We start from the raw sequence: 21,523 nt of genomic DNA, 5'->3' as shown, positions 1-21,523 counted from the left end.
GTCTGTTCTCCTGCTGGCTGTCAATCCGTCCTCATTGAAAAAATAAAAAAGAAGAAATGATGTGTCATCCATGAAATTTTCGTTGGTCAAGGCACCAAATCGTGTGAATGGCTTAAGAATGCGAGGATTCTTCAGCTCCTAAGTGTGCATCGCATTAGTTTAAGTTAAGTAAAACACTCTTCCTCTCCTCTTTTCTCCTCTACTCACCTCTCCTGTCGAGACAAGACATTTCTCCTCCCCCTCTCTTCCTATCCGTCCGACGGCAATTTTACAACCATTACCGATGGCGACAAACAAAGAAAACTAGTTAGCTATCCAAAGACAGTTGACATAACTAGAGAGGCAATAAGTTCATCTCATTAAACATGTTATAGGTTGGTTGAGTAAGTTATGTTTGAAAAATGCTTTTTCGAACTGGTCTTCAATATTCACTAAAATATTTCCATATTGTAGGATTTCATGGGCAGGTCCCATGACAACATGGTTACTCTAGAGAACAGAGTGAGGGGTTTTGAGAGAATTGTTAAAGACATGGCGCAGGACCTGACGGTGTCATCAGGAAGGAAAGGTAGTACTTTTATGGTGGGTTATGAAGGATCCTCGCCAGATTGGTTGGCAAGTAATATGGGCTCTCTGATTACTCTAGTAGCAAGTTGGGCAGGGGTGGCAAAGGATGGGTTCCATTTGCAGAGAGGTCCCTTTTACCTGATTGTGGTGTTTCAGGAGTGAGGGGAAGGGACTCATCTCGGAGATGTGATGTATTTGATGCATGGCGTTCTTATGCATATGTTTCTTCAGGAAATGGGCATATCAGTTCTAGAAGAGCTCTAGGTGGTGATGATAGGTCATCTAGAGAAGAACATGACAGTGATCAGGTTGTTAACACAAGAAGTGTCTGGCAAGCATTAAAAGATGAAGCCACTCTGGAAGCAATTCGAGTAGCTGGGGAAGATAATGAAACATCATGAGTTGTTGCAAGAGTTTCTATTCCTAAATTAACTACTGAAGCTTTGGGCAATGAGATTATGGAGCAAGACCGGGACCCAATCTGGGCTTCTTGGAGCAATGTTATGGATACGCTTAATGTAGGTGATATTTGATGGTGCACGATCTAGATACTCCTAGCTAGAAGGTGATCCGAACTCCAACCGGAAGGTGAGCTGGACCGATCTGCAAAACAGTGGATCAGAGAACCCGGGTTAGCTAGCCCGGCAAGGTCGCTCCGATGCTTAAGTCAGTACTTATGCTGTGAATGCGAGCTGAATGCTTGAGAGCTTGAGTGCTAGTGATTATTCTATTCACTAACGATAAGACTCATCCTACCTCTGCCTGAATCGGAGGTAAAACGATAAACCTTATCAACATACTGCTCTCCTTAAAAAACGGAACAAAACTTATCTACATAGCCTGGAGATCTCGGAGATCTTTCGTAAGGCCCATGACTACTCTAGTATATAAAGACATGAAACCTTAAGGCAAAGGTATGTGTGATTGTTCTATTCACTAGCACTCAAGTTCTCAAGCATTCAGCTCACATTTACAGCATAAGTACTGATTTAAGCATCGGAGCGACCTTGCTGGATTAGCTACCCTATGTTCTCTGATCCACTATTTTGCAGATCGGTCCAGCTCACCACCCGATTGGAATTCGGATCGCATTTCAACTAGAAGTATCTAGATCGCACACCATCAATATTCATTCAGCATATACTAAAGTTTTATTTACAGGGAATGATTTTTTGCTTTTGAAGTCACTGTGGTGATAGTTATAAAATTGCTGCCGGGCGGATGGAGAGAGAAAGTGGGAGGAGAGATGTCTCATCTATGACAAAAAAAGGAGAGAAGGAGAGGAGTAAAATATTCATTTTACTTGACTTCAACTAACGGAGATATACGTTAACGGAGCTGAAGAATATTCTTCGCATGCTGAAACCATTCACAGATTCAGAGACGCATAAATTTCAGCTCAACCAATGGTTTGGAAGCCTGCGGCAAAGTCCATAATCCAGATCAGTATGTTGATTTAGGAAGCTCACATTCTAAATAAAAGCGGCTCTCCATTAATAAAAATTGGGATGTCTCCAACTCACACCCCAATGTTTAATTTCCTTAAAAATTTTGACTAAATCAATGTTACCAACAAAAAAAAAAAAAAGTCAACACCGTGTTTTCTCTCTCGGAGATATTATTTTCTCTTAATTCGGACCATAAAGGAGCCGGCGTCTCCATCCTCTGGATATCTCGTCCACCAAATGTCTCGGCAGGAAACTCTCCATCTTCACCTCTTTCTCCTAGCCTTGCTGTCCCTCAGCCTCCTCTTCTCCCAAACCAGATCAGCGATTATCGAAACTAAATCAACTTCGGATATCTGTCCTTCATACGTCTGCGGCGGCGTTCTCATTAAATACCCTTTCTGGTATAACGGCAGTTCGACTCCAAATCCACACTGTGGCTACCCGAGCTTCGGGCTGTCCTGCTCAGATGACAACAAAACCACACTCAAGGTGTCCACAGATACCTACAACGTCGCCGGCATCAATTATGAAACAAAGACCCTCTCCCTGATCGACGCCGACGTACTTACCGGTAATGCAATATGTCCAAGGGCAAAGCATAATGTCACCCTCACCAGCGCACCTCAATTACGCTCCAGTGACTCCACTAAAAACCTGACGTTTTTCTTTGATTGCTCCACCCACTTTTTTCTTTATCTCAGTTCTGACTACCCTTCAGTTCTAGTCTCAACTAAATACACGAATTTATCCTGCCTTGCATCCGGCGGGAACCAGACCTTGGTTTTCGAGACAGACAAGATTCCGGAGGGGCTTGATTGGCATAGGGACTGCGAGGCAAAAGTGGTTACCACGGTCATGGAGGAAGCGATTACGAATGTTTTCAGTAGGACGGATGGGTTTGCGGGGGCCTTAAGGAACGGGTTTGAGTTAGATTGGGGAGGCATTGGAGATTGCGTTGGGTGTGAGGAATCTGGTGGCTATTGTGCTTACTCTTCCAATTCTACAACGGACTTCTTCTGCTTTTGTGAGGATGGAAAGAGCGGGAATCGTTGCTCCGGTATGTTCTCTCTCTCTACTTTCTTCTAATTTTTCCGAGAGAACTTTTACTACTATTACAACTACTATATCGTTCAAATGGTAAGTAGTCCATAGGAGAATTTTTACACCCTGTAAATAGCTCTTGCAATCTTACATTGTAAATATTTTTCCATAAAATAAAATATATAAATATAGGGATATTCCCAAAGCAAGTGTAAAAATTATTCCAAAAGTGGTTAAGATTTCCCAGAGGCTTTGTATAACCGGAGAAGTGTCGTCTCTTGGAGGGAAGACACCGACAGAGGAAGAGGATCGATCTCATGGGGTATAGTCATGGTTTTATTTTTTAATTAAAACAAAGAACATTTGAAAAGTAAATGGATTGGTGGGAGGTGGAAGTTTTATCTGATGTCAGTGTAAATTGACGCAGAACCAATATTATATACTCCAACATAAATTCCTTTCCTCTTTGAATCCAAAGGATGGCATTGCTGCCCAAGTTTTTGACGCGTTCATTTATGCAATTATGCCTACACGGTTTTCTGCAATAAACCAAAAAGTCGGATACAGAGAATGGGAATGGGAATGGGAATGGGAGGTGTACAACTTTGAAACCAAGTGGATGCTGCATGCTAGACAAGTAGACATCATAGCAGTCAAGTCCACTCCTTTTTCTTACTTCTCTATTTAATACGTGGAGCACAGCTGTCGATTTTTTTACATTCCGGATTAGTGTTTCCTCCGTGCAAATCACCTACTTCAGTATATACAAATAAAATTAAAATAATTAAAAAAATAATTTTAGGTTTCAATTAAGAAATAAAAGAACAAAAAATTGTCAATGGACCATATCCTCGGGCTCGGAGAACTCACTTTTAAATCTCTGTAATCAATCGGGAACTGCTGACCACGACACGTTGCTGCTGACCACATTCATCTAGCCACACATCAGGAATATCATGTGTAGAAGAACTTGGACAGAAATACATTGTGGTCAGTCAAACCTGTCGTTCATGATAAAGGGAAAATTTGTATGTACCAGTTCAATATTCCTCACATATTCTAAATTTCTAATCTTATTTGTATGTACCAGTTCAATATCCCTCACATATTCTAATCTTATTCTCTGAGATATCGTCTTAGATGCATCCCCACCTCTTTCCTTCTTCTTACCTCGTCTTCTTCCTCCTCTTCATCTGTATAATCCACCTTCCCCAATCTTTGTGTGACGATGATTGGAGGTACTCCAACTGTAGTCAGATGACATTTAATTGTGGAAATTTCAAAGACATCGGCTATCCTTTCTGGGGAGGTGATCGACCCGACTATTGTAGTGGCCATCCCGACCTTCGGCTCCACTGCCGAGATGGTTTCGCAGAGATGGATCTGCCGGTTGGTTCTGCAGGCGATTCACTGACATTCCGTGTTCTAGAGATCAATGAATTCTCCCCTGTTCTGACGATAGCAAGACTAGACTTCCTGGATAAAACCTGCCCGGACCAACTCTATAAAACCACCACTCTCCATTTCGGTGTCTTCTTCAACTATACCGACGCCGATGTGAACCTCACCTTGTACTATAATTGCTCCTCAGATTGGTTAAATTCAATTCCACCGGGCCCTACCTTCAAATATAGTTGTTCCACCAACGGTCTGAATAGCGAATTTTATAAGTTGGTAACACCCAATTCCATCCTGCTTGATGCGAGCCAAGCTGCTGAGGAATGCAATGCAAATGTCACGGTTCCGGTTCTTGAGAGCGAAGCTAAGGGAATCGTGGCCACTCTGTCGAATCTGCCGACGATTTTGGAAAAGGGTTTTGAGGTAAGCTACAGTGGGTACAATGATCTGTGTGGGAAATGTGAGGATTCCGGTGGGCAATGCGGGTACAACTCGACTTTGTCGATGCCCATGTGTTTTTGCCCTAACCAGCCTTATTCAAATATGAGGTGCGGAGGTACGTATGAGTATGACCTTCTTTGCCTTTGTTATTGTTGCTTGCTTCGATTATAGTTTATTCGTAGTTGATAACTTACAGTACAAATAATGGTTACTTATGGTCCAGTCTACATAAACATCAATACGGACTCAATGCAAAGAAGGGTAAAACTGAATGGAGAACCTACCGTTCTGTTTTGTGTGGCTTTGAGTTGCAGAGTCCAGTCAATCGTGGGTCGTGGCTCTGCATCATTCATGTATGTAAAAGCCTGAGTTATAGCCTAAATACTGAAACATATCCTAATTTTTCAAGTTGACTTAAAACTCCTGTGTGCGTGATTTCAGAAGACGTGTGTGTTAAGTTTTTCATAATTTCAATATTGCCCTTATTTATCTCTTTGATGAAACGGATTCTTCAAATTTTGTAAGAGAATAACAGGTGGTGCACGAGCTTGGTCATAGGTTCTCTATCTCTTCCTGCAGATGGAGTCATCTTCTTCCTCCCTCATCTCTTGAACTAACATGGCCTTCCGTTCTTCTCTTGAAGGTGTCATTGACAAAAATGATTGCTGGCTTAGAGTGTACCTAATCCAACTAGAAGTGAAAAAACCATGATACTTCACTAAAGCCAAAATTGCAGAAATAGTAAAGGTGATAATACCAATGCGCATTAGTCCCTGAACCACACAGGCTCTCCATTCCAAAGAAACCCAGTAGAAAATAAACTTTCAAATTCTAAAATTTTGAACTTTGACAACTTCCAAATTAGTTGACTTTCCCAAAACCTCAAAACTATAGAAGAAGACACATTTTAACAATTTTGGAGCCTTTACTTTTGACATGCAATCAAACCCAAGAATACCCATTCTTATATGCACCATACTCTGTTTCTTCCAAAAAACAAAAACCGTCTCTTAATCCAAAATATGATTTGAGAATCAGTGATCCTTAATTAAAGGAAGAACAGAACAGTTCAGGAGTTTGACGGGTTTAAAAGTACATCTCAAACATTTTTTTCCTTTACTCCCTACTAATTATTAAAGGGTAAGAGGAAAGCTTAAAATGGAGAAAGAAATAAAAAAGACCGACCAAGAAAAGCTAGTAAGCACACAACAACGACCGCTCTAGATGCCATATAATAGCTGAGATACGAGCATCACCACGGTGTGTGGATTTGGGTGCTTATGTGTGTGAGAGAGAGATTTTTTGATAAAGGAAAGAGAATAGAAGTTAGTTAGAGTGGAAGAGAGACTAAACTCAAGCGGGTATCAGGAGACCACCTTTGGTGAGAATAGCACTTAGTGAAAGCAAATTTAAGGAGCATTGAGGTTTCTCACTTTTACTTTCTCCATTATTTATAGTTGAAATTTCTGTTTATATGTGTTCTATTCATTTGCTTATTTACTATCGAATTCTCTCTTTCTCTCTCTCTCCTTTTTTTTCTTCTTCTCTCTTCTTTCTCATTTTACCCAAGGCTACATTTGTTCATAGAAATCCTTAAGACTGTGTTTGGTTGCACTGCAAATAAATTTGCATTGATGCAAAACCATACCAGTGCAAATGATTTGAGTATAAATTCTGACCTATTTTTGTTTCAAATTTCAGTTTATTTTGTTTGATTACAATACAAATGAAGTAAATTAAGACATGAAGTAGAATAAAGTAAAATTTAAAACAAATTAAACAAGAATTTGCATTTTTTACATATGCACCCCATGCAATTTGTACTAGTGCAAATAAATTTGCACTGCAACCAAACACAGCCCTAAAGAACTTTCTTTCGTTTCTTTCTCCTTTTCTGCCAAACAGTCGTAATGACCATTGTAGATAGAGCTGTAAGTATTGCCCAAATTGGAAACTGATGCTTATTAAGGTGATCTAAATCCAATCCGCTATGGTTGAATTAGATATGGATTTGAAACAATCTTACTTTTTAACGGGTTTAAATAAGCTTATTTCGATTTGTCTTATTATTTAGGAACCAATTGATGGGTTTTAACCGATCATGCATGTATACTAAAAGACAGTGCAAATCAAATTAAAATCCGGATTTTGTCCTCATAAAATTGGTCCTAACACCCCTTACAATACTTAGTAGTTGTACATTGGAAACATCTGTGTCATACATTGGGGAGATGTTTCCAGATCTCAGAAAATTAATGATATAAAGTACTATAAATTAGCTATTTTAAATCTAAACTGTCTACAATTTCTAAAATACTCATAAGAACACAGTAAAGATAAAATGATTGAAAATTATCTGATAATACAGATTTTCTGTGTGGCGAACCTCTTATTTGGAAATCACTCAAATCACCAAAATAAAATCAAGTGCTAAAAATATACAAGCCTGTCCACAGAATTTCTGGTACAACAAGAAAACACATTTGTATGGTTAATTATTGCTATTCTTGAATCTCCCTCATATTTCACTAAGAGGTTCAGAATTATTCCCATATAAACAATGGAATTATGATTCACCAAAAGTATAAACAATGAATTGTGGATTTAAATGAAGATACATGAATATATGCTATTTTTGTTTTACTGTGTCACATGTACATGATGAGTATTCCGATATAATGCCATATTTGCATTTATCTAATCTAAACTCTTGAGTTCTGAAACATAATTTTAAATAATCTTTTTCATGTCATATTTTTTCCATTATCGGTTCTTTATTATGCTTTAGTTTTCACCAGTCCAGATTTACTCCAAAGAACCTACTATTGGAATTATACGCTGATGTGAGACCATAATCTCAGTAGCAAAGTTTTTTTGTGTAAATAAAAAAAAAAAAGTTAGTTTTTATTTGAAATTAAATCATTTCCCTGAGTTTCCCAATTTTTGGCTTAACTTGGAAAATATATTTAAGGATTTGAATCCAAAAAAAAAAAAAAACTCTTAAAACATTAAGAATAATGCCATTTCATCTAATGTTTGTTTGGTCCAATTATGGTGCATTTTGAAATTTTTACGACACTTTACATCAAAGTTTCAACAGATTACATTAAAAATGATACATGATTTATTTATAATCATTCGTTCATGATGGTGCACAATCCGGTAGGTCCTAGTTGTCAATGACCTAGCCTCTGAACGGAGCTACAGGGAACCTGAAACCAAAGGGTGAGAACATTCCGGGGGAGACCCGGTGTGGAGGCTCCGAAGCTCAAGTTAGAATCCTTCAAAGGCAAGATTAAACCAGATAGCGCAAAGTTTACATACCTTGTTCTTGGGGGGTCGGGAGCCTTTTATAACCACCTCGCGCACTCACTTCTGAGCTCTGTCAGATCGAGCATGATTATTTCTGAATTCCTGCCAGTTCGGATGTCATCCCTTCTGGCTAGGCAGAACCGCCACTGCTCCCTTTGTCAGAGCCATCTCTGTGGCTGGTGACGATGGTGGCAGGAGGCCGTTTGAAGTGCGGCTGTCAAGCGTCAGATCCCAAGTCAGTCAGGTGCGCCGCCCTCGGATACGGACTCCCTCGGTGTCAGGTGTGGTACATTCGGTCAACTTGGCGTCTGGGAGGCGAGGTGAAGTCTTGAGTTTGGATAGGGGAGTGCCCCGAACTGCCATGAGGTGGGCCAGTTCGGGTCATTGCCTTGTGAGGCTCGAGCTCTTTTGTAAGGAGCTCGGGTCTCCTAGAAGGGAGCTCGGACTACTGGTTCCTTAAATACCCGTGCCTTGGGTGCATTGTTTGTCCCGAGCTGTTTTGATTTTGCCACGTGGAGTGATTGCGAGGTCGGGCCAAATCTCCCTTCATCAATTGCCCCCCACTCCCTGCGCTAAGGGTCCTGCCTTGGCACGGGGAGTTTGCAAGGTGGCAGGTGGATTTGCCCCGTACTTTGAATTTTATTTGACTGATGGCGCGAGGTGTGTTGTCAGGGTTCCTGTCTGAATGCTGATAGACGTGACGGCGCGCGCTTTAATTCGAATTTTCAAAAAGCGCGCCGCTTGGGAGACGTGACGGCAGGCGTCTTCTCAACTTCGAGAGTTGTGCTGCTGCTGCCTTTATTGTGAGGAGACATGCGCTGACATCCCGTCAGTTTCGAAAAGACGTGCGCTGACACCCCATCCGTTTCAGGAAGACGTGTGCTAGTCACGTCTTGGTTTTGGAGGACGTGCAGTCAGCGCGACTGTGGGCCTTCGGATTGGCTTTGATCTGAGCCATCGCTTTCCAGTCACTGTGGATATAAATAGCGGGGGGGGGGGGACCCCAGTCGCTGTTACTTCTGTATCTCTCGAGCTCGCGTCCAGGTTTTCAGCTCGCGTCCAGGCTTTTCAGTTCGCGCCCAGGTCTTTTCAGTTCGCACTCCTGTGGTCTACTCCAACCTCTTTCCGGGTGAGTACTTTTCCTGGAATCCATCTTCCACTCCCCGATGTCTAGCTCGGATGGCTTAGACAGTCCTTCAAGCGGGTCTGATGCAGGTTCTACGAACCGAGTTGCGTCCCCCGATAGTTCTAGCGAGCCCGATGTAGATCTTGAGGAAGAGGTTGAACCCATAGGCCGAGGCGCCTCGGGCAGTTTGGCGTCCACCTCTCGTCGGGGTCGGACGTTAGACAAGTTTGGCCCTTCGACCATGACGCCTGAGGGACTCCAATCCCTCATAAACTATTATAACTTGCCTGGGGAGTATGCCTACTTCATCCCTTCGGGTAGCTTTCCTTGGGAACACGGTCCTGATGAGATCGTGATATTCCGGGAGCAGCTCGCTGCGGGGCTGCGATTGCCTTTCCATCCCCTCCTTGTCGAAGTTCTGAACCACTTCGTTGTGACGGTCGGCCAGCTCCACCCGAACTCCATTCGAAATTTGGTGGGGACAATCTCCCTATTTTGCGAAGAGAGCTTTCCTATAGACTTGGAGGTTTTTTCTTCCATCTTGTGCTTAAAAAGCAAGCGGGTCCCCTCCCCGGGCGTAGGCGGGCATACTACCTGTCTCCTCGTTCGGGCTTTAAGCTTTTACACGAACTCCCTAACAAGGTCCTGGCGTGGAAGCGGAACTACTTCGGGGTGCGAAGTGTGCTAAGGTGGCCGTTTCAGACCGGGTGGGGAATGGCCGCTCCCGACTCCGGCGTCACACTTGACAAAGAGACGGTGAAGGGCCTTCGACAATGGGCGCGGCTTGGGCTGAAGTGTCAACAGTATCTGACAGAGGTCAAGCTTATTGCGGCCGGCCTGAGTTCGGGTAGGTTCTTCCCCTAGCGATTTTGTCTTGCTCTCTTTTGTTTTTTTACTGATGCCGAACTTTTTTTCGTAGGTATGATGGACTCTCGAGGGACCTGTGGTGGGCACTTGTTCCAAGGCATGAAGAGGAGGAAGCGGGTTGCTAAGCGAACTCGTGCCGAGCTGCCCCAGGGTGCGGAGCCCGAGGTGCCGGATTATCCGACGGAAGATTTGGCTAGGGAGCCCGAGATGGTTCCCCCTATGCAGGAGCCGGCGGGGCCCCCTTATGCTGAGACTACTTACACAGGGGCTCCCACCTACTCCGGTGCTCCTGCTTACTCTAAGTCTGCCCATACGCAAGCTGGGCCATCAGGCTCGGGGGCCCCGGGGGACTTCAGGAGCGTGCTGTTGCCTACTCATGCTCTTCAAAGGAGTAAGGAGGCCATTTTCCCCGAGGAAGTCACGGCGTGGACCGATCTCCCTCTGCACCAAGTGGCCTGTCGTGTCGTTACCCATGCCATGGTGGTAAGTGCTCCCTTTTTTAGAGCTCTTTGGCTTTTATTCTTCTATTGGATCCTTTGATCACTTGTGTTTCTTTTGGTAGGTGAACTCTTCTATTCACGCCTTGGCGGCCCAGGTGAAAAGGAGCTCGAGGCAGGCGCGAACTACCGGAGAGGCTCTTCGCGCTGCTGAGACGACTTCGCGAGCTGTTGAAGCGTCTGCTCGTGCTGCCGAGGAGGCTGCTCGTTTTGCGCGGATTAGGCAGGCGAGGTCTTAGAGAGATGCCGAGGCCATGGGAGTGGTGGTAAAACACATGGCGGACTTGAGGCTGGATCTGCAGCATCAGGTCGAGTACCTTCAGGAGGACATCAGGGAGAGGACGCAGATCTTCTCTCAAGGCATCGAAGATGCGAAGAAGAAAGTAGTCAATGACTATATTGCTTCGCCGAGCTTCGATGATCTGATGGTGGATTCGTACAGGAGGGGTTTTAAACTAAGCCGGTGGATGATCCGGAATACGTACCCCGAGCTCGATATCAGTGCTATATCCACTTCGCGCATCACTCAGGAGATGGCCAACGCTGCGGATGGTGAACCAAATTCTGAGGGGGAGGCGGGGCCTTCGGGTATCGTTGAAGTGCCTTCTGATAATGAAGAAGTAGCCCTAGGCCTGTAAAAATGAAATGGCTTTTTTTTTTTCGAATGTACACTTCATTATATGAAATGAAATGGCTTTTCTTTTGTTTAAGTGTTGGTTGTTCTATCTCCAAACTGAGCGTTTTTTTCCAAACTGACCATTCGTCCGGTCTTCCCTGCTAGCTCGTTTTTTACCTCTACTTGGCCTTTGCCTTGTTAGCTCGGTATGTTCGGGGTACTCGCCTTGGTGGTCTATAGGTAGTACCACCTTAAGTTGACGATGTTCCATGTCCGGGGTACTCGCTTACCCTCTAAGGTTTTGAGCTTGTATGCCCCCCCGAGCGCTCCCTTTACTTTGTAGGGCCCTTCCCAATTTGGTCCAAGTTTGCCCATGCCGGGCTCGGGTTTCATGATTTTACAGAGAACCAGGTCGCCAACGCGGAAGCTCCGCTTCTTTACTCTGGCGTTGTAGTACCGAGCTACTTTTTGCTGGTAGGCCGCTGTCCGGATGTGCGCGAGGTCTCGTACCTCATCCAGTAGGTCGAGGTTGGTGCGTAATTCGTCTCCGTTTGCCTGATCGTCATACGCTTCTAGTCGTAACGTAGGTACTTCGATTTCCGCTGGGATTACCGCTTCGGTGTCGTAGGTGAGGTTGAAGGGGGTCTCTCCCGTGGCGGTTTTTTCCGTAGTTCAGTGAGCCCATAGAACGCTTGGTAGCTCATCCGCCCACAACCCTTTAGCTCGTCCGCCCACAACCCTTTAGCTCGGTCCAATCGTGCTTTCAATCCGCGGAGGATGGCTCTGTTCATTACTTCCGTTTGACCATTTGCTTGCGGGTGTGCGACCGATGTGAAGTTCTGACGGATTCCCATGTCTTGGCACCATTCTTGGAACTTAATATCCTCGAACTGCTTGCCGTTGTCGGAGATCAGTACCCGAGGTAGTCCGAAGCGACATACTATATTCTTCCAAAAGAAGTTTTGTATGTTCCGGGCTGTGATCGTTGTCAGAGGTTCAGCCTCTATCCATTTTGTGAAGTAATCTACTGCCACCACTAGGAACTTTCTTCCTCCTGTTGCTGGTGAAAAAGGCCCCAGGAGGTCGATGCCCCATTGCGCAAAGGGCCATGGACTGGTGAGGTACTTGAGGTCGGCAGCAGGCTGATGGTGTATATTGGCGTGCTTCTGACACTTATCGCATTTCCTGACGAGCTCGATTGCCTTTGCCTTCATTGTTGGCCAATAGTATCCTTGTCGGAGTGCCTTTTGGGCGAGGGCTCTGCCCCCCAGGTGTCCGCCGCACAGACCTTCATGGGTGTCACGTAGTACAAGTTCGGCTTCGGCAGGTCGCAAGCAACGCAGGTAGGGGAGCGTGTAAGATCGCCGGTACAATCATTCGTCTATTATGACGTATTTGGCTGCCTGGCGCTGCACCCTTTTGGCTGCATTGCGATCTGCGGGAGGGATCCATCTAGCAAGAAGCTCACGAGTGGGTTGATCCAGCTTGGTTTTGCTTCAAGGATGGGAGCAACCTCCTCTGCCCCACCGAGAATGCTAGGCCGAGGTAAGTCTTCTATGTACACGGTTCTCATGGTGTTGTGACTCGTGCTGGCTAACCGTGACAAGGCGTCGGCCTCAGTGTTCTCTGACCTCGGGATTTGTCTGATGAAGTGTGACTGGAAGTTGAGCAGAGCCTTCTTTACTTTTGCCAAGTATGCGATCATAACGAGCTCGCGTGCTTCGTATTCGCCCGTAACATGGTTGACCACGAGCTGAGAATCACTGTAGATGACTATGTGCTTTGCTCTTACCTTTTGCGCTAGGTTCAGCCCGGCTATCAGTGCCTCATACTCTGCCTCGTTGTTGGATGCCGCGAACTCAAAGCGTAGTGTGTATTCCAGTTTCGCGCCACCTGGGCCGCACAGGACTATTCCAGCCCCGTTGCCCTGCTGGTTCGAGGAGCCATCTACGTGAAGGATCCAGGGCTCCTCATCCCACTTCGCGCTTGGCCTAACCAGGAGAGATGCCACATTGGCTGCTACTTCACGGGGTTTAGACTCTATTGGCTTGGGAGCTCCGGGCTTGCCCGAACTGGGGATCCCGAGCTCAACCAGCCCAGAGGCTTTGAGGCTGAAAGTGCACTCGGCAATAAAATCCGCTAAGGCTTGGGCCTTAATAGCAGTTCGTGGCTTATACTGGAGGTCGTACTTGCTGAGATTGATGGCCCACTTCGTTAGCCGATCGGAAACCTCGGGCTTAAGTAAGACTTGCCTTAGGGGTTGGTCGGTCAAGACCACGACGGTGTGGGCCTGGAAATACGGGCAGAGTTTTCGAGCTGCAATTACTAGTGCATACGCTAGCTTTTCTATCTGTGGGTACCTCGCCTCTGCCCCTTGCAGGATTTTACTAACATAATAGACGGGTCGCTGGACCCGACCTGCTTCTTTTATAAGTACCGAACTGACCACCTCGTCGCTTGCTGAGAGGTACAGTTCTAAGACTTCGCCCTCCTCGGGCCTGGCCAGGGTTGGTATAGTAGCGAGGTAATTTTTTAGCTGGTCGAACGCCAGCTGGCAGTCTTGGGTCCATTCTAACCCTTTGCCTTTGATTGCCTTAAAGAAAGGTAGACAACGGTCTGCTGATTTGGACATGAAGCGGCTTAGGGCGGCTATGCGGCCGTTTAGCCTCTGAACTTATTTTACTTTTCGAGGTGGTCTCATGTCTAGGATAGCCTTTACTTTGTCCGGGTTGGCCTCAATACCGCGTCGGTTGACAATGTACCCTAGGAACTTACCCGAGGTGACACCGAAGACACACTTGTTGGGGTTTAGTTTCATGCTAAATCGACGCACAATTTGGAAAACATAATCTAAGTCTTGTATTAACTCCCGTGAGAATAGCGTCTTGACGACCATGTCATCTACATAACACTCTACTTTCGTGCCAATTAAGGGCCGAAACAGTTTATTTACAAGTCTTTGGAAGGTCACCCCAGCGTTCTTCAGTTCGAAGGGCATGACCTTGTAACAGTATAGGCCGAACTCGGTTATGAAGCTGGTTTTTTCCTCATCGGACTGGTCCATCTTGATTTGGTTATAACCCGAATAGGTGTTCAAGAAGCTTAGCAGCTCATGTCCCGAGGTCGTGTCCACTAGGCGGTCGATCCTGGGGAGGGGGAAGCAGTATTTTGGGCAAGCTCGGTTCAGGTCGGTGTAGTCGACGCACATGCGCCACCTGCCATTTGCCTTTTTCACCAGCACTGGGTTGGCCACCCAGCTCGGGTAATGAACTTCTCTTATGAAGTCTGTTGCGAGGAGCTTTTTGACCTCCTCGTCGACCACCCTCCAGCGCTCTGGGGCTAAGTTGCGTTTCTTCTGTCTAACGGGTCTGACTACAGGGTCAGTGTTAAGTTTGTGAGTTATAAGGCCAGGGTCAATACCGGGCATGTCGACTGCGGACCATGCAAAAATATCTAAATTTTGGAGTAAAAAACTCACCAATTCAGTTCGTAGAGGTTCCTCGACTGAAGCACCGATTTGTATTGTTCGAGCCGGATCCGTAGCCGAGGTTGGTATTGCGACAGTCTCCTCTGTGGGCGAAGCTCGCTCCTCGCCCTGCTCCTTGGGCTGCTCTAGTTCGAGGTCGTCGGCCGCCTTGGTCTTTCCCTGACGGGCAGCAACATAACATTTGCAGGACTCAAGTTGGTCGCCCCACGCTACCCCCACACCGAAGTCGGTAGGGAACTTCATTGTCAGATAGTAGGTGGAGACTACTACCCGCAGAATATGCGTGAATGGCTGTCCTATTATGGCATTGTATGGGGAGGGGGTCGCGACTACCAGGAAATCGTGGTTGAGTCTGACCGCACAGGGCCATGTGCCGACTTCCACTAGTACTGTTATCTTCCCGAGGGGCCTGACTTCCTCTCCGCTGAAGCCTACTAGAGGGGTATTTGAGGGCTTCAGCTCGCGTCTCTACAACTGTAGCTGCTCGAATGCTAACTTGAAGAGGATGTATGCTGAGTTTCCCGAATCCACAAGCATGCGCTTGATTTCGAAGTCGTTGATCCTTAGTTTTATGACGAGCGCGTCAACATGAGGGTAGTGGACACCTCGCGCATCGTCTTCCGTGAAGAAGATCGATTCTTCCGTCTTCAGCCTCTTTGGAGGGTTCTGTTCTTCTCGGGCTGCCTCGCGAACTAACATCCGGGCTGCTGCTGAAGTACATCCTGCCACCACCGAACCTCCCACTATCACATGGATGGTTCCTCGAACTGGCCTTTCTTCCAGAGGCTATCGTAGCAGCGCTTCGGCTGGTTTGCTGCTGGATCCGGGGATATCCTTTTTGTGCTCCCCTTGTCGACCTGCCTTATTATTATTATCATACTGTACAAAATTTCTCAAGTATCCGCGACGGATGAGTCCCTCTATCTCATCCCAGAGATTATTACACTGTTCGGTACTATGACCGTGATCTTTGTGAAAACTACAATATAGATTTTTATTCCTCTCGTTTGGATTCCCCTTCAGGCGAGGTGGCCACTTCACGTATGGGGCGTCCTTGATCGTCATCAAGATCTCAGTCCGCCTCGTGTTTAACGGCGTGTAATCCGTCCGAACTGCTGAGGGAGCTCGGGACGGCTGGCTCGGCTTCGCCTCTCGAGCTGGGTTTCTCCCGTCACTTGGGTTGGTGGGCTCACCTTCCCTTTTCCTTTTCTCGACCCCGGCTTCGGTCCGTTGGTTGATTTCTTCCTCTGTTCTCATGAACTTGTCTACGAGTTTGAGGAATTCAGCCACGGTCGCGGGCTGGCTGGCTACCATGTGCCATTTGAACTCTTTGTGCGTTACTCCTCTCTTGGCCGCGGTGAGCTGGACTGCCGGGTCTAATCGCGGTATCTGTAAGCATGCTTCATTGAACCGCTTGATGTAGCCCCGGATGGATTCTCCTTCTCTCTGGACTACCCCGAAGATGCTTTCCTCCGTTCTGGGGCATCGCTTGCTGGTGGTGAAGTGTGCTGTGAAGACCTGCACGAACTGGGTCCAGCTTCTTATTGACCCTGGGGCTAGGTTCCTGTACTAGGTGCGGGCCACCCCCTGAAGGTGGTGGTGAAGGCTATGCACATGCATGATTCACTGGCCCTAGCGAGGTGCATTTGGGATTGGAAAGCATCGACGTGGTCGTTGGGGTCAAAGGACCCATCGTACTTGTTCGAAGGTGGGAGCTTAAAGTCTCTGGGCATGGGTGCCAGGAGTTCTGATGTGAGGGGAGAAGGAACTGAGAGAATCGGGGCAGCTCTTACCTCGTCCGAGCTCGTCTCTTCCTTTCCTCTGAGCTCGGGCAGGACGCGGGTGGCAGTTCGGCGACTTCGTCGGCGCCTTCGTTGAGTGGGCCTGGTACTGGCGCTGCTGGCCTTTGTGTTGCCGAGCTCGATGGGCCCGGAATGCCGGTAGTCTGCTACTAGGGCACTGAACCGGTTCTCCGTGAGCGGGAACTCGGGCCTGGAGCGCCGAGGTGCTGACCTCGCAGGCGAGGTTCCTGTTCCGCCTGCGAGCTGTGAGGCGGGGGTGATTTTCCTCTCCCTTCAGCCTGGAGATGAGGCTTGACTGTTAGGGGGGTTCTGGAGCTGGGAGGTTTCTCCCCGGTGAGGGTTCCACCCTGAGGGGAGGCCTTAACCTGCTTCGGGGCTGGGTGCCTAGGTGGAAGCAGTGACTGGTTCAAGGGTAGTTGGGGGAACTGCTATTGATAATGATGTTGGGAGAGGTGGTGTAGTACTTGGTGCTGTTGGAGTTGATGTTGCTGGAATTGCTGCATTTGGGCCTGCATCGCCCGCATGCATTGCATCAGGTCGTCCAACTGGTTTGGGCGGGTCGCCAGGGGGACAACAGTTGGTTCAGCAAAGGTTGTTTCGATAGGGAGTGAAGGAGGGATGTTCATGGTAGGAGGGTTCACGGGCGCCACTGTTTGAGGCGCATCCAAGCTGGGGATCCCATCCACAGGAAGGGGGATGGTGAACTGTCCGATGCATACTACGGGGGCTTGGAGTCGTTCCCCGGTGGTGTTTGTCTCTGTGCCACGTCCGGCGTTGCTGGAGGAAGCCATGAGTGTTGGGGTTTCTGGAAGAAGAGGAGGTTATGAGAGTTTTAGAGGGAGGCTTTTAGAAGCGATATCTCACAGACGACGCCAATTGATGGTGCGCAATCCGGTAGGTCCTAGTTGTCAATGACCTAGCCTCTAAACGGAGCTACGGGGAACCTGAAACCAAAGGGTGAGAACGCTCCGGGGGAGACCCGGTGTGGAGGCTCCGAAGCTCAAGTTAGAATCCTTCAAAGGCAAGATGAAACCAGATAGCGCAAAGTTTGCATACCTTGTTCTTGGGGGGTCGGGAGCCTTTTATAACCACCTCGCGCACTCACTTTCGAGCTCTGTCAGATCGAGCATGATTGTTTCTGAGTTCCTGCCAGTTCGGATGTCATCCCTTCTGGCTGGGCAGAACCACCACTGCTCCCTTTGTCAGAGCCGTCTCTGCGATTGGTGACGATGGTGGCAGGTGGCGGTGGCAGGAGGTCGTTTGAAGTGCGGCTGTCAAGCGTCAGATCCCAAGTCAGTTAGGTGCGCCGCCCTCGGATACGGACTCCCTCGGTGTCAGGTGTGGTACATTCGGTCAGCTTGGCATCTGGGAGGCGAGGTGCAGGAGTGGCGAGGCGAGGTAAAGTCTTGAGTTCGGATAGGGGAGTGCCCCGAACTGCCATGAGGTGGGCCAGTTCGGGTCATTACCTTGTGAGGCTCGAGCTCTTTTGTAAGGAGCTCGGGTCTCCTAGAAGAGAGCTCGGACTGCTGGTTCCTTAAATACCCGTGCCTTAGGTGCATTGTTTGTCCCGAACTGTTTTGATTTTGCCACGTAGAGTGATTGCAAGGTCGGGCCAAATCTCCCTTCATCAGTTCACATTTCACAAGATGTATTTATCATTAAAGACTTTTAACAATGTTAAAAATCTCATTATGATGTGTTACTTTATCACTGCTTCATTTACTGGTTTACATTTGAGCTATTTTGCAGTGATTTCCATAGAATGCACACAATAAATTAAACTTGCCATCTTTGTCTTTATTGCACATTACATGCAAGTAAATGCCATAAAATAGTATTTTCCATGGAAATCATTTATTAATTTTCTACTTTACATAACCCAAGTAAAATAAATTACATATTTCCCGTTGAAATACAGTGTCTTATAGTTTGTTGATGGAATTCAATTGATCATGATGATTCGTTTCTGTTCAACTTATAATATGATGAATATATTGCAGGGAAAGCCGAACCGTGGGTGTTATTTATTGCTTTAGGTAGGTAATTAATGTTGTAACCAAAGTAGTTTCATTTTTCATTTCTCCTCAAATCCTATCGTTAGTTTCTATGTTTCTTCCTATATTGTGCATTTATTACTATCATCATCTTTTCTCCTTTTGAATTTACAGGTGTGTCAACTTGTGGATTAATTTTGGTGGTGCCAATTTTATCATTCTTCTTGAGAAGGAAATTCTTTTCAAGTAACTCAATAGGATATTGGAAAACAAACGCTGAAAGCCTAGAAGAATGCTTAAAGAATTTTGGGTCAATGGCACCAACAAGATACAAGTATTCGGATATCAAGAAAATTACAAATGTCTTCAAGGATAAACTAGGACAAGGAGGCTATGGTGGTGTCTACAAAGGAACGCTTATTGATGGCCGCTTAGTTGCCGTAAAGGTCTTAACTGAATCCAAAGGTAATGGGGAAGAATTCACAAACGAGGTTGTAAGCATTACCAGGACCTCCCATGTTAACATTGTGACTCTTCTGGGTTTTTGTATTGAGGGCCCCAAAAGAGCACTTGTTTATGAGTTCATGCCCAATGGATCTCTTGAAAAATTCATTTATGATGATGATGATGATGATGATGAAGCACTAGTAGAAAATCATCCTCGCCTTGGATTTGAGAGGTTATACCAAATAGCTCTAGGCATTGCTCGTGGGCTGGAGTATTTACACCGTGGCTGTAACACACGAATTGTACATTTTGATATAAAGCCTCATAACATTCTTTTGGATGAGGATTTTCGCCCAAAAATTTCAGATTTTGGGCTTGCGAAACTATGTCCAAGACAAGAGAGTATTCTCTCAATGACGGGTGCAAGGGGGACTGTGGGGTACATTGCACCAGAAGTATTCTCTAGAAACTTTGGAGTAGTCTCGCACAAATCAGATGTGTATAGTTACGGGATGATGGTTCTAGAAATGGTTGGGAGAAGAAAGAATGTCAGTGTAAAAGCAGATCATACAAGTGAGATTTATTTCCCACATTGGATCTACAAGCGTCTGGAAATAGAAGAGGGTTTAGGGCTGCTTGGGATTAAGAGTGATGCTGAAGAAGAAATTGCCAAGAAGATGATTTTAGTGGGATTGTGGTGTATACAGACAGATCCTGCAAAGCGACCACCAATGGATAAGGTGCTAGATATGCTGGCTAGAAGCATTGAATCCCTCCAAATTCCACCAAAGCCTTTTTTATATTCTCCTCCTAGATCACCAACAGATTCTCCCACTGTTAGAGATGAAGAAGACTCCGCCACCACTTCCATCTCAACGCCCATAATTGAAGAGATGTCAGAATCTCAAGAGATAGACTTGCTTAATTCTGTCAAGACATCAAGGTCTCACTCAAGATCTCAACATGGTTTCAGCTTAGCTATTTAGATGATTTAGGCCTATCTATATCGTCATGAATGCAATTAATTAATCCAACTGCATTCAGTTTTGTTAAAGGGCGCCATTTGTAAATTTTATGATAAAGATGGAAAAACCCTTTTCTTATATTTGTCCTAAATCTTATGTTAGTATGATTCACAACCTAAATATTGAAAAAGAAACAGAGATAAATTGTAAATGAAATTAGCAGTTTGGAGATGCGGTCATCTAGACTTGTGCACATGCAGCTATGGTTAAATAAACTTATACTTGAAAATAGGAAACCATAATTATGGGTTGATCACGTTCTATATAATACAGGCACACAGCTGGATTATAATTATGGTTTTGAAAACCGGATCGGACCGATTGAATCGGGACCGGTCAGGCAATCATTTCCGTTTCACTTTAAAACCGCTCTTGGGCCAAGAATCATTGATCTGATTAACGATCCGTTGATTCAGGTGGTTAAACAAGCCACCCGTTCAAACCAAGGTTTGAACGATTCCGTGTCTAATCCGGTTTTTACAACCTTGATTATAATAGTCTCGAAGTATTTGTTGCAGAACCCAATATTATAATAAACAAACATCGTTCATCCTGACTGTTGGACCGTTCCACTCGGAAATCGGTCATGTTCCTCAGTTTTATTTATTTTTGGGCTGCTTTCTCTAAAAAACCGTCGAATTGGTTATAAAATCATTGACCCGAATGGTCTGACCATCGAACCGTTTGACCTGAACAATGGATCATCGGTTGCCTTTCAAACTAACTTAAATTAATTTAAAACAAAAAATAAATAAATTAAAAAAATTTCATTTGTGTCCTGTTGACCTATTCAATTATTCCAAAATTAGTGACCGCAACGGCAAATAGAACCAACGGGTGGTGACCACCTCTTAGTGCAGCGGAGAAAAATTACAACCATCTTGGGCTGGATGGACTGAATGCTTTTTGCTTAAAAATTTTGGTCTATAGTACGGGAGAAAATGTGCAAAGTTGTACAAGCATTTTTTTTTTTAGTCTGGAAAAATGTGTGGGGTTCTGAACAAAACTTATATTGTTTTAGTACTCAAAAACAAAAGCCTGGAGACGTTCAATTACTATAGATCAATTAGTCTCTGTGATTTACAAGGTCATATAAAAAATCTTTGTAAATAGAATTAATTCATTATTATACAACTTAATTTCCTTGTAATAGAGTGCCTTTGGTTTCAATAAACAGATAAATGATAACATTCCTATTGCTCATGAGATACTTCACACAATGAAGAAAAAAAGGAAAAATCAGAAATGATCGATATAACAGCTTTGATTGCACAATTAAAACTGTCTTTCATTGTGTAAAACTTCCCTTTTTTCTTTCATTTTAATAAATGAATATTTTAACTTTTCTTTACACTATAGATTTCAAACCGGTTGAAGTGTATTTTAGCAAAATTACTGGGCTAAGTTGCCTATACCTTTTGCACCTTGCATGTGAAAGATAAGCCTTCTAGTAAA

The 21,523-nt window shown here is 45.4% G+C and overlaps 2 protein-coding genes across 5 annotated transcripts; both read left to right on the top strand.

Annotated features, from left to right (window-relative positions):
- The first annotated feature begins 2,138 nt into the window (after positions 1-2,138).
- Positions 2,139-20,146, top strand: LOC104602633 (LEAF RUST 10 DISEASE-RESISTANCE LOCUS RECEPTOR-LIKE PROTEIN KINASE-like 2.1). Of its 4 annotated transcripts, none has more exons than XM_010266400.3 (3): positions 2,140-3,072; positions 18,603-18,638; positions 18,771-20,146. In XM_010266400.3, exons 1-3 carry the CDS (start codon positions 2,253-2,255, stop codon positions 20,027-20,029), a joined length of 2,115 nt encoding a protein of 704 aa, XP_010264702.1. In that variant the 5' UTR covers positions 2,140-2,252; the 3' UTR covers positions 20,030-20,146. The 4 variants fall into 4 exon arrangements, with proteins under 4 accessions (XP_010264709.1, XP_010264702.1, XP_088758280.1 ...); XM_088902154.1 differs by lacking the exon at positions 2,140-3,072 and adding an exon at positions 3,098-5,010; XM_010266407.3 differs by lacking the exon at positions 18,603-18,638 and having other exon boundaries at positions 2,139-3,072.
- LOC148801038 (uncharacterized) lies at positions 5,017-18,596 on the top strand. The gene is made up of 3 exons (XM_088902156.1): positions 5,017-10,180; positions 10,253-10,683; positions 10,763-18,596. The coding sequence occupies exons 1-3, from the start codon at positions 10,048-10,050 to the stop codon at positions 10,934-10,936; spliced, it is 738 nt and encodes a 245-aa protein (XP_088758282.1). The 5' UTR covers positions 5,017-10,047; the 3' UTR covers positions 10,937-18,596.
- Positions 20,147-21,523: the final 1,377 nt, after the last annotated feature.

Source organism: Nelumbo nucifera, chromosome 3 (assembly GCF_055504915.1).
Source record: "Nelumbo nucifera cultivar China Antique chromosome 3, China Antique-T2T, whole genome shotgun sequence".
Lineage (NCBI taxonomy): Eukaryota > Viridiplantae > Streptophyta > Magnoliopsida > Proteales > Nelumbonaceae > Nelumbo > Nelumbo nucifera.
The sequence above is the reverse complement of the archived record's forward strand: the minus strand, read 5'-3'. Positions and strand labels throughout refer to the sequence as shown.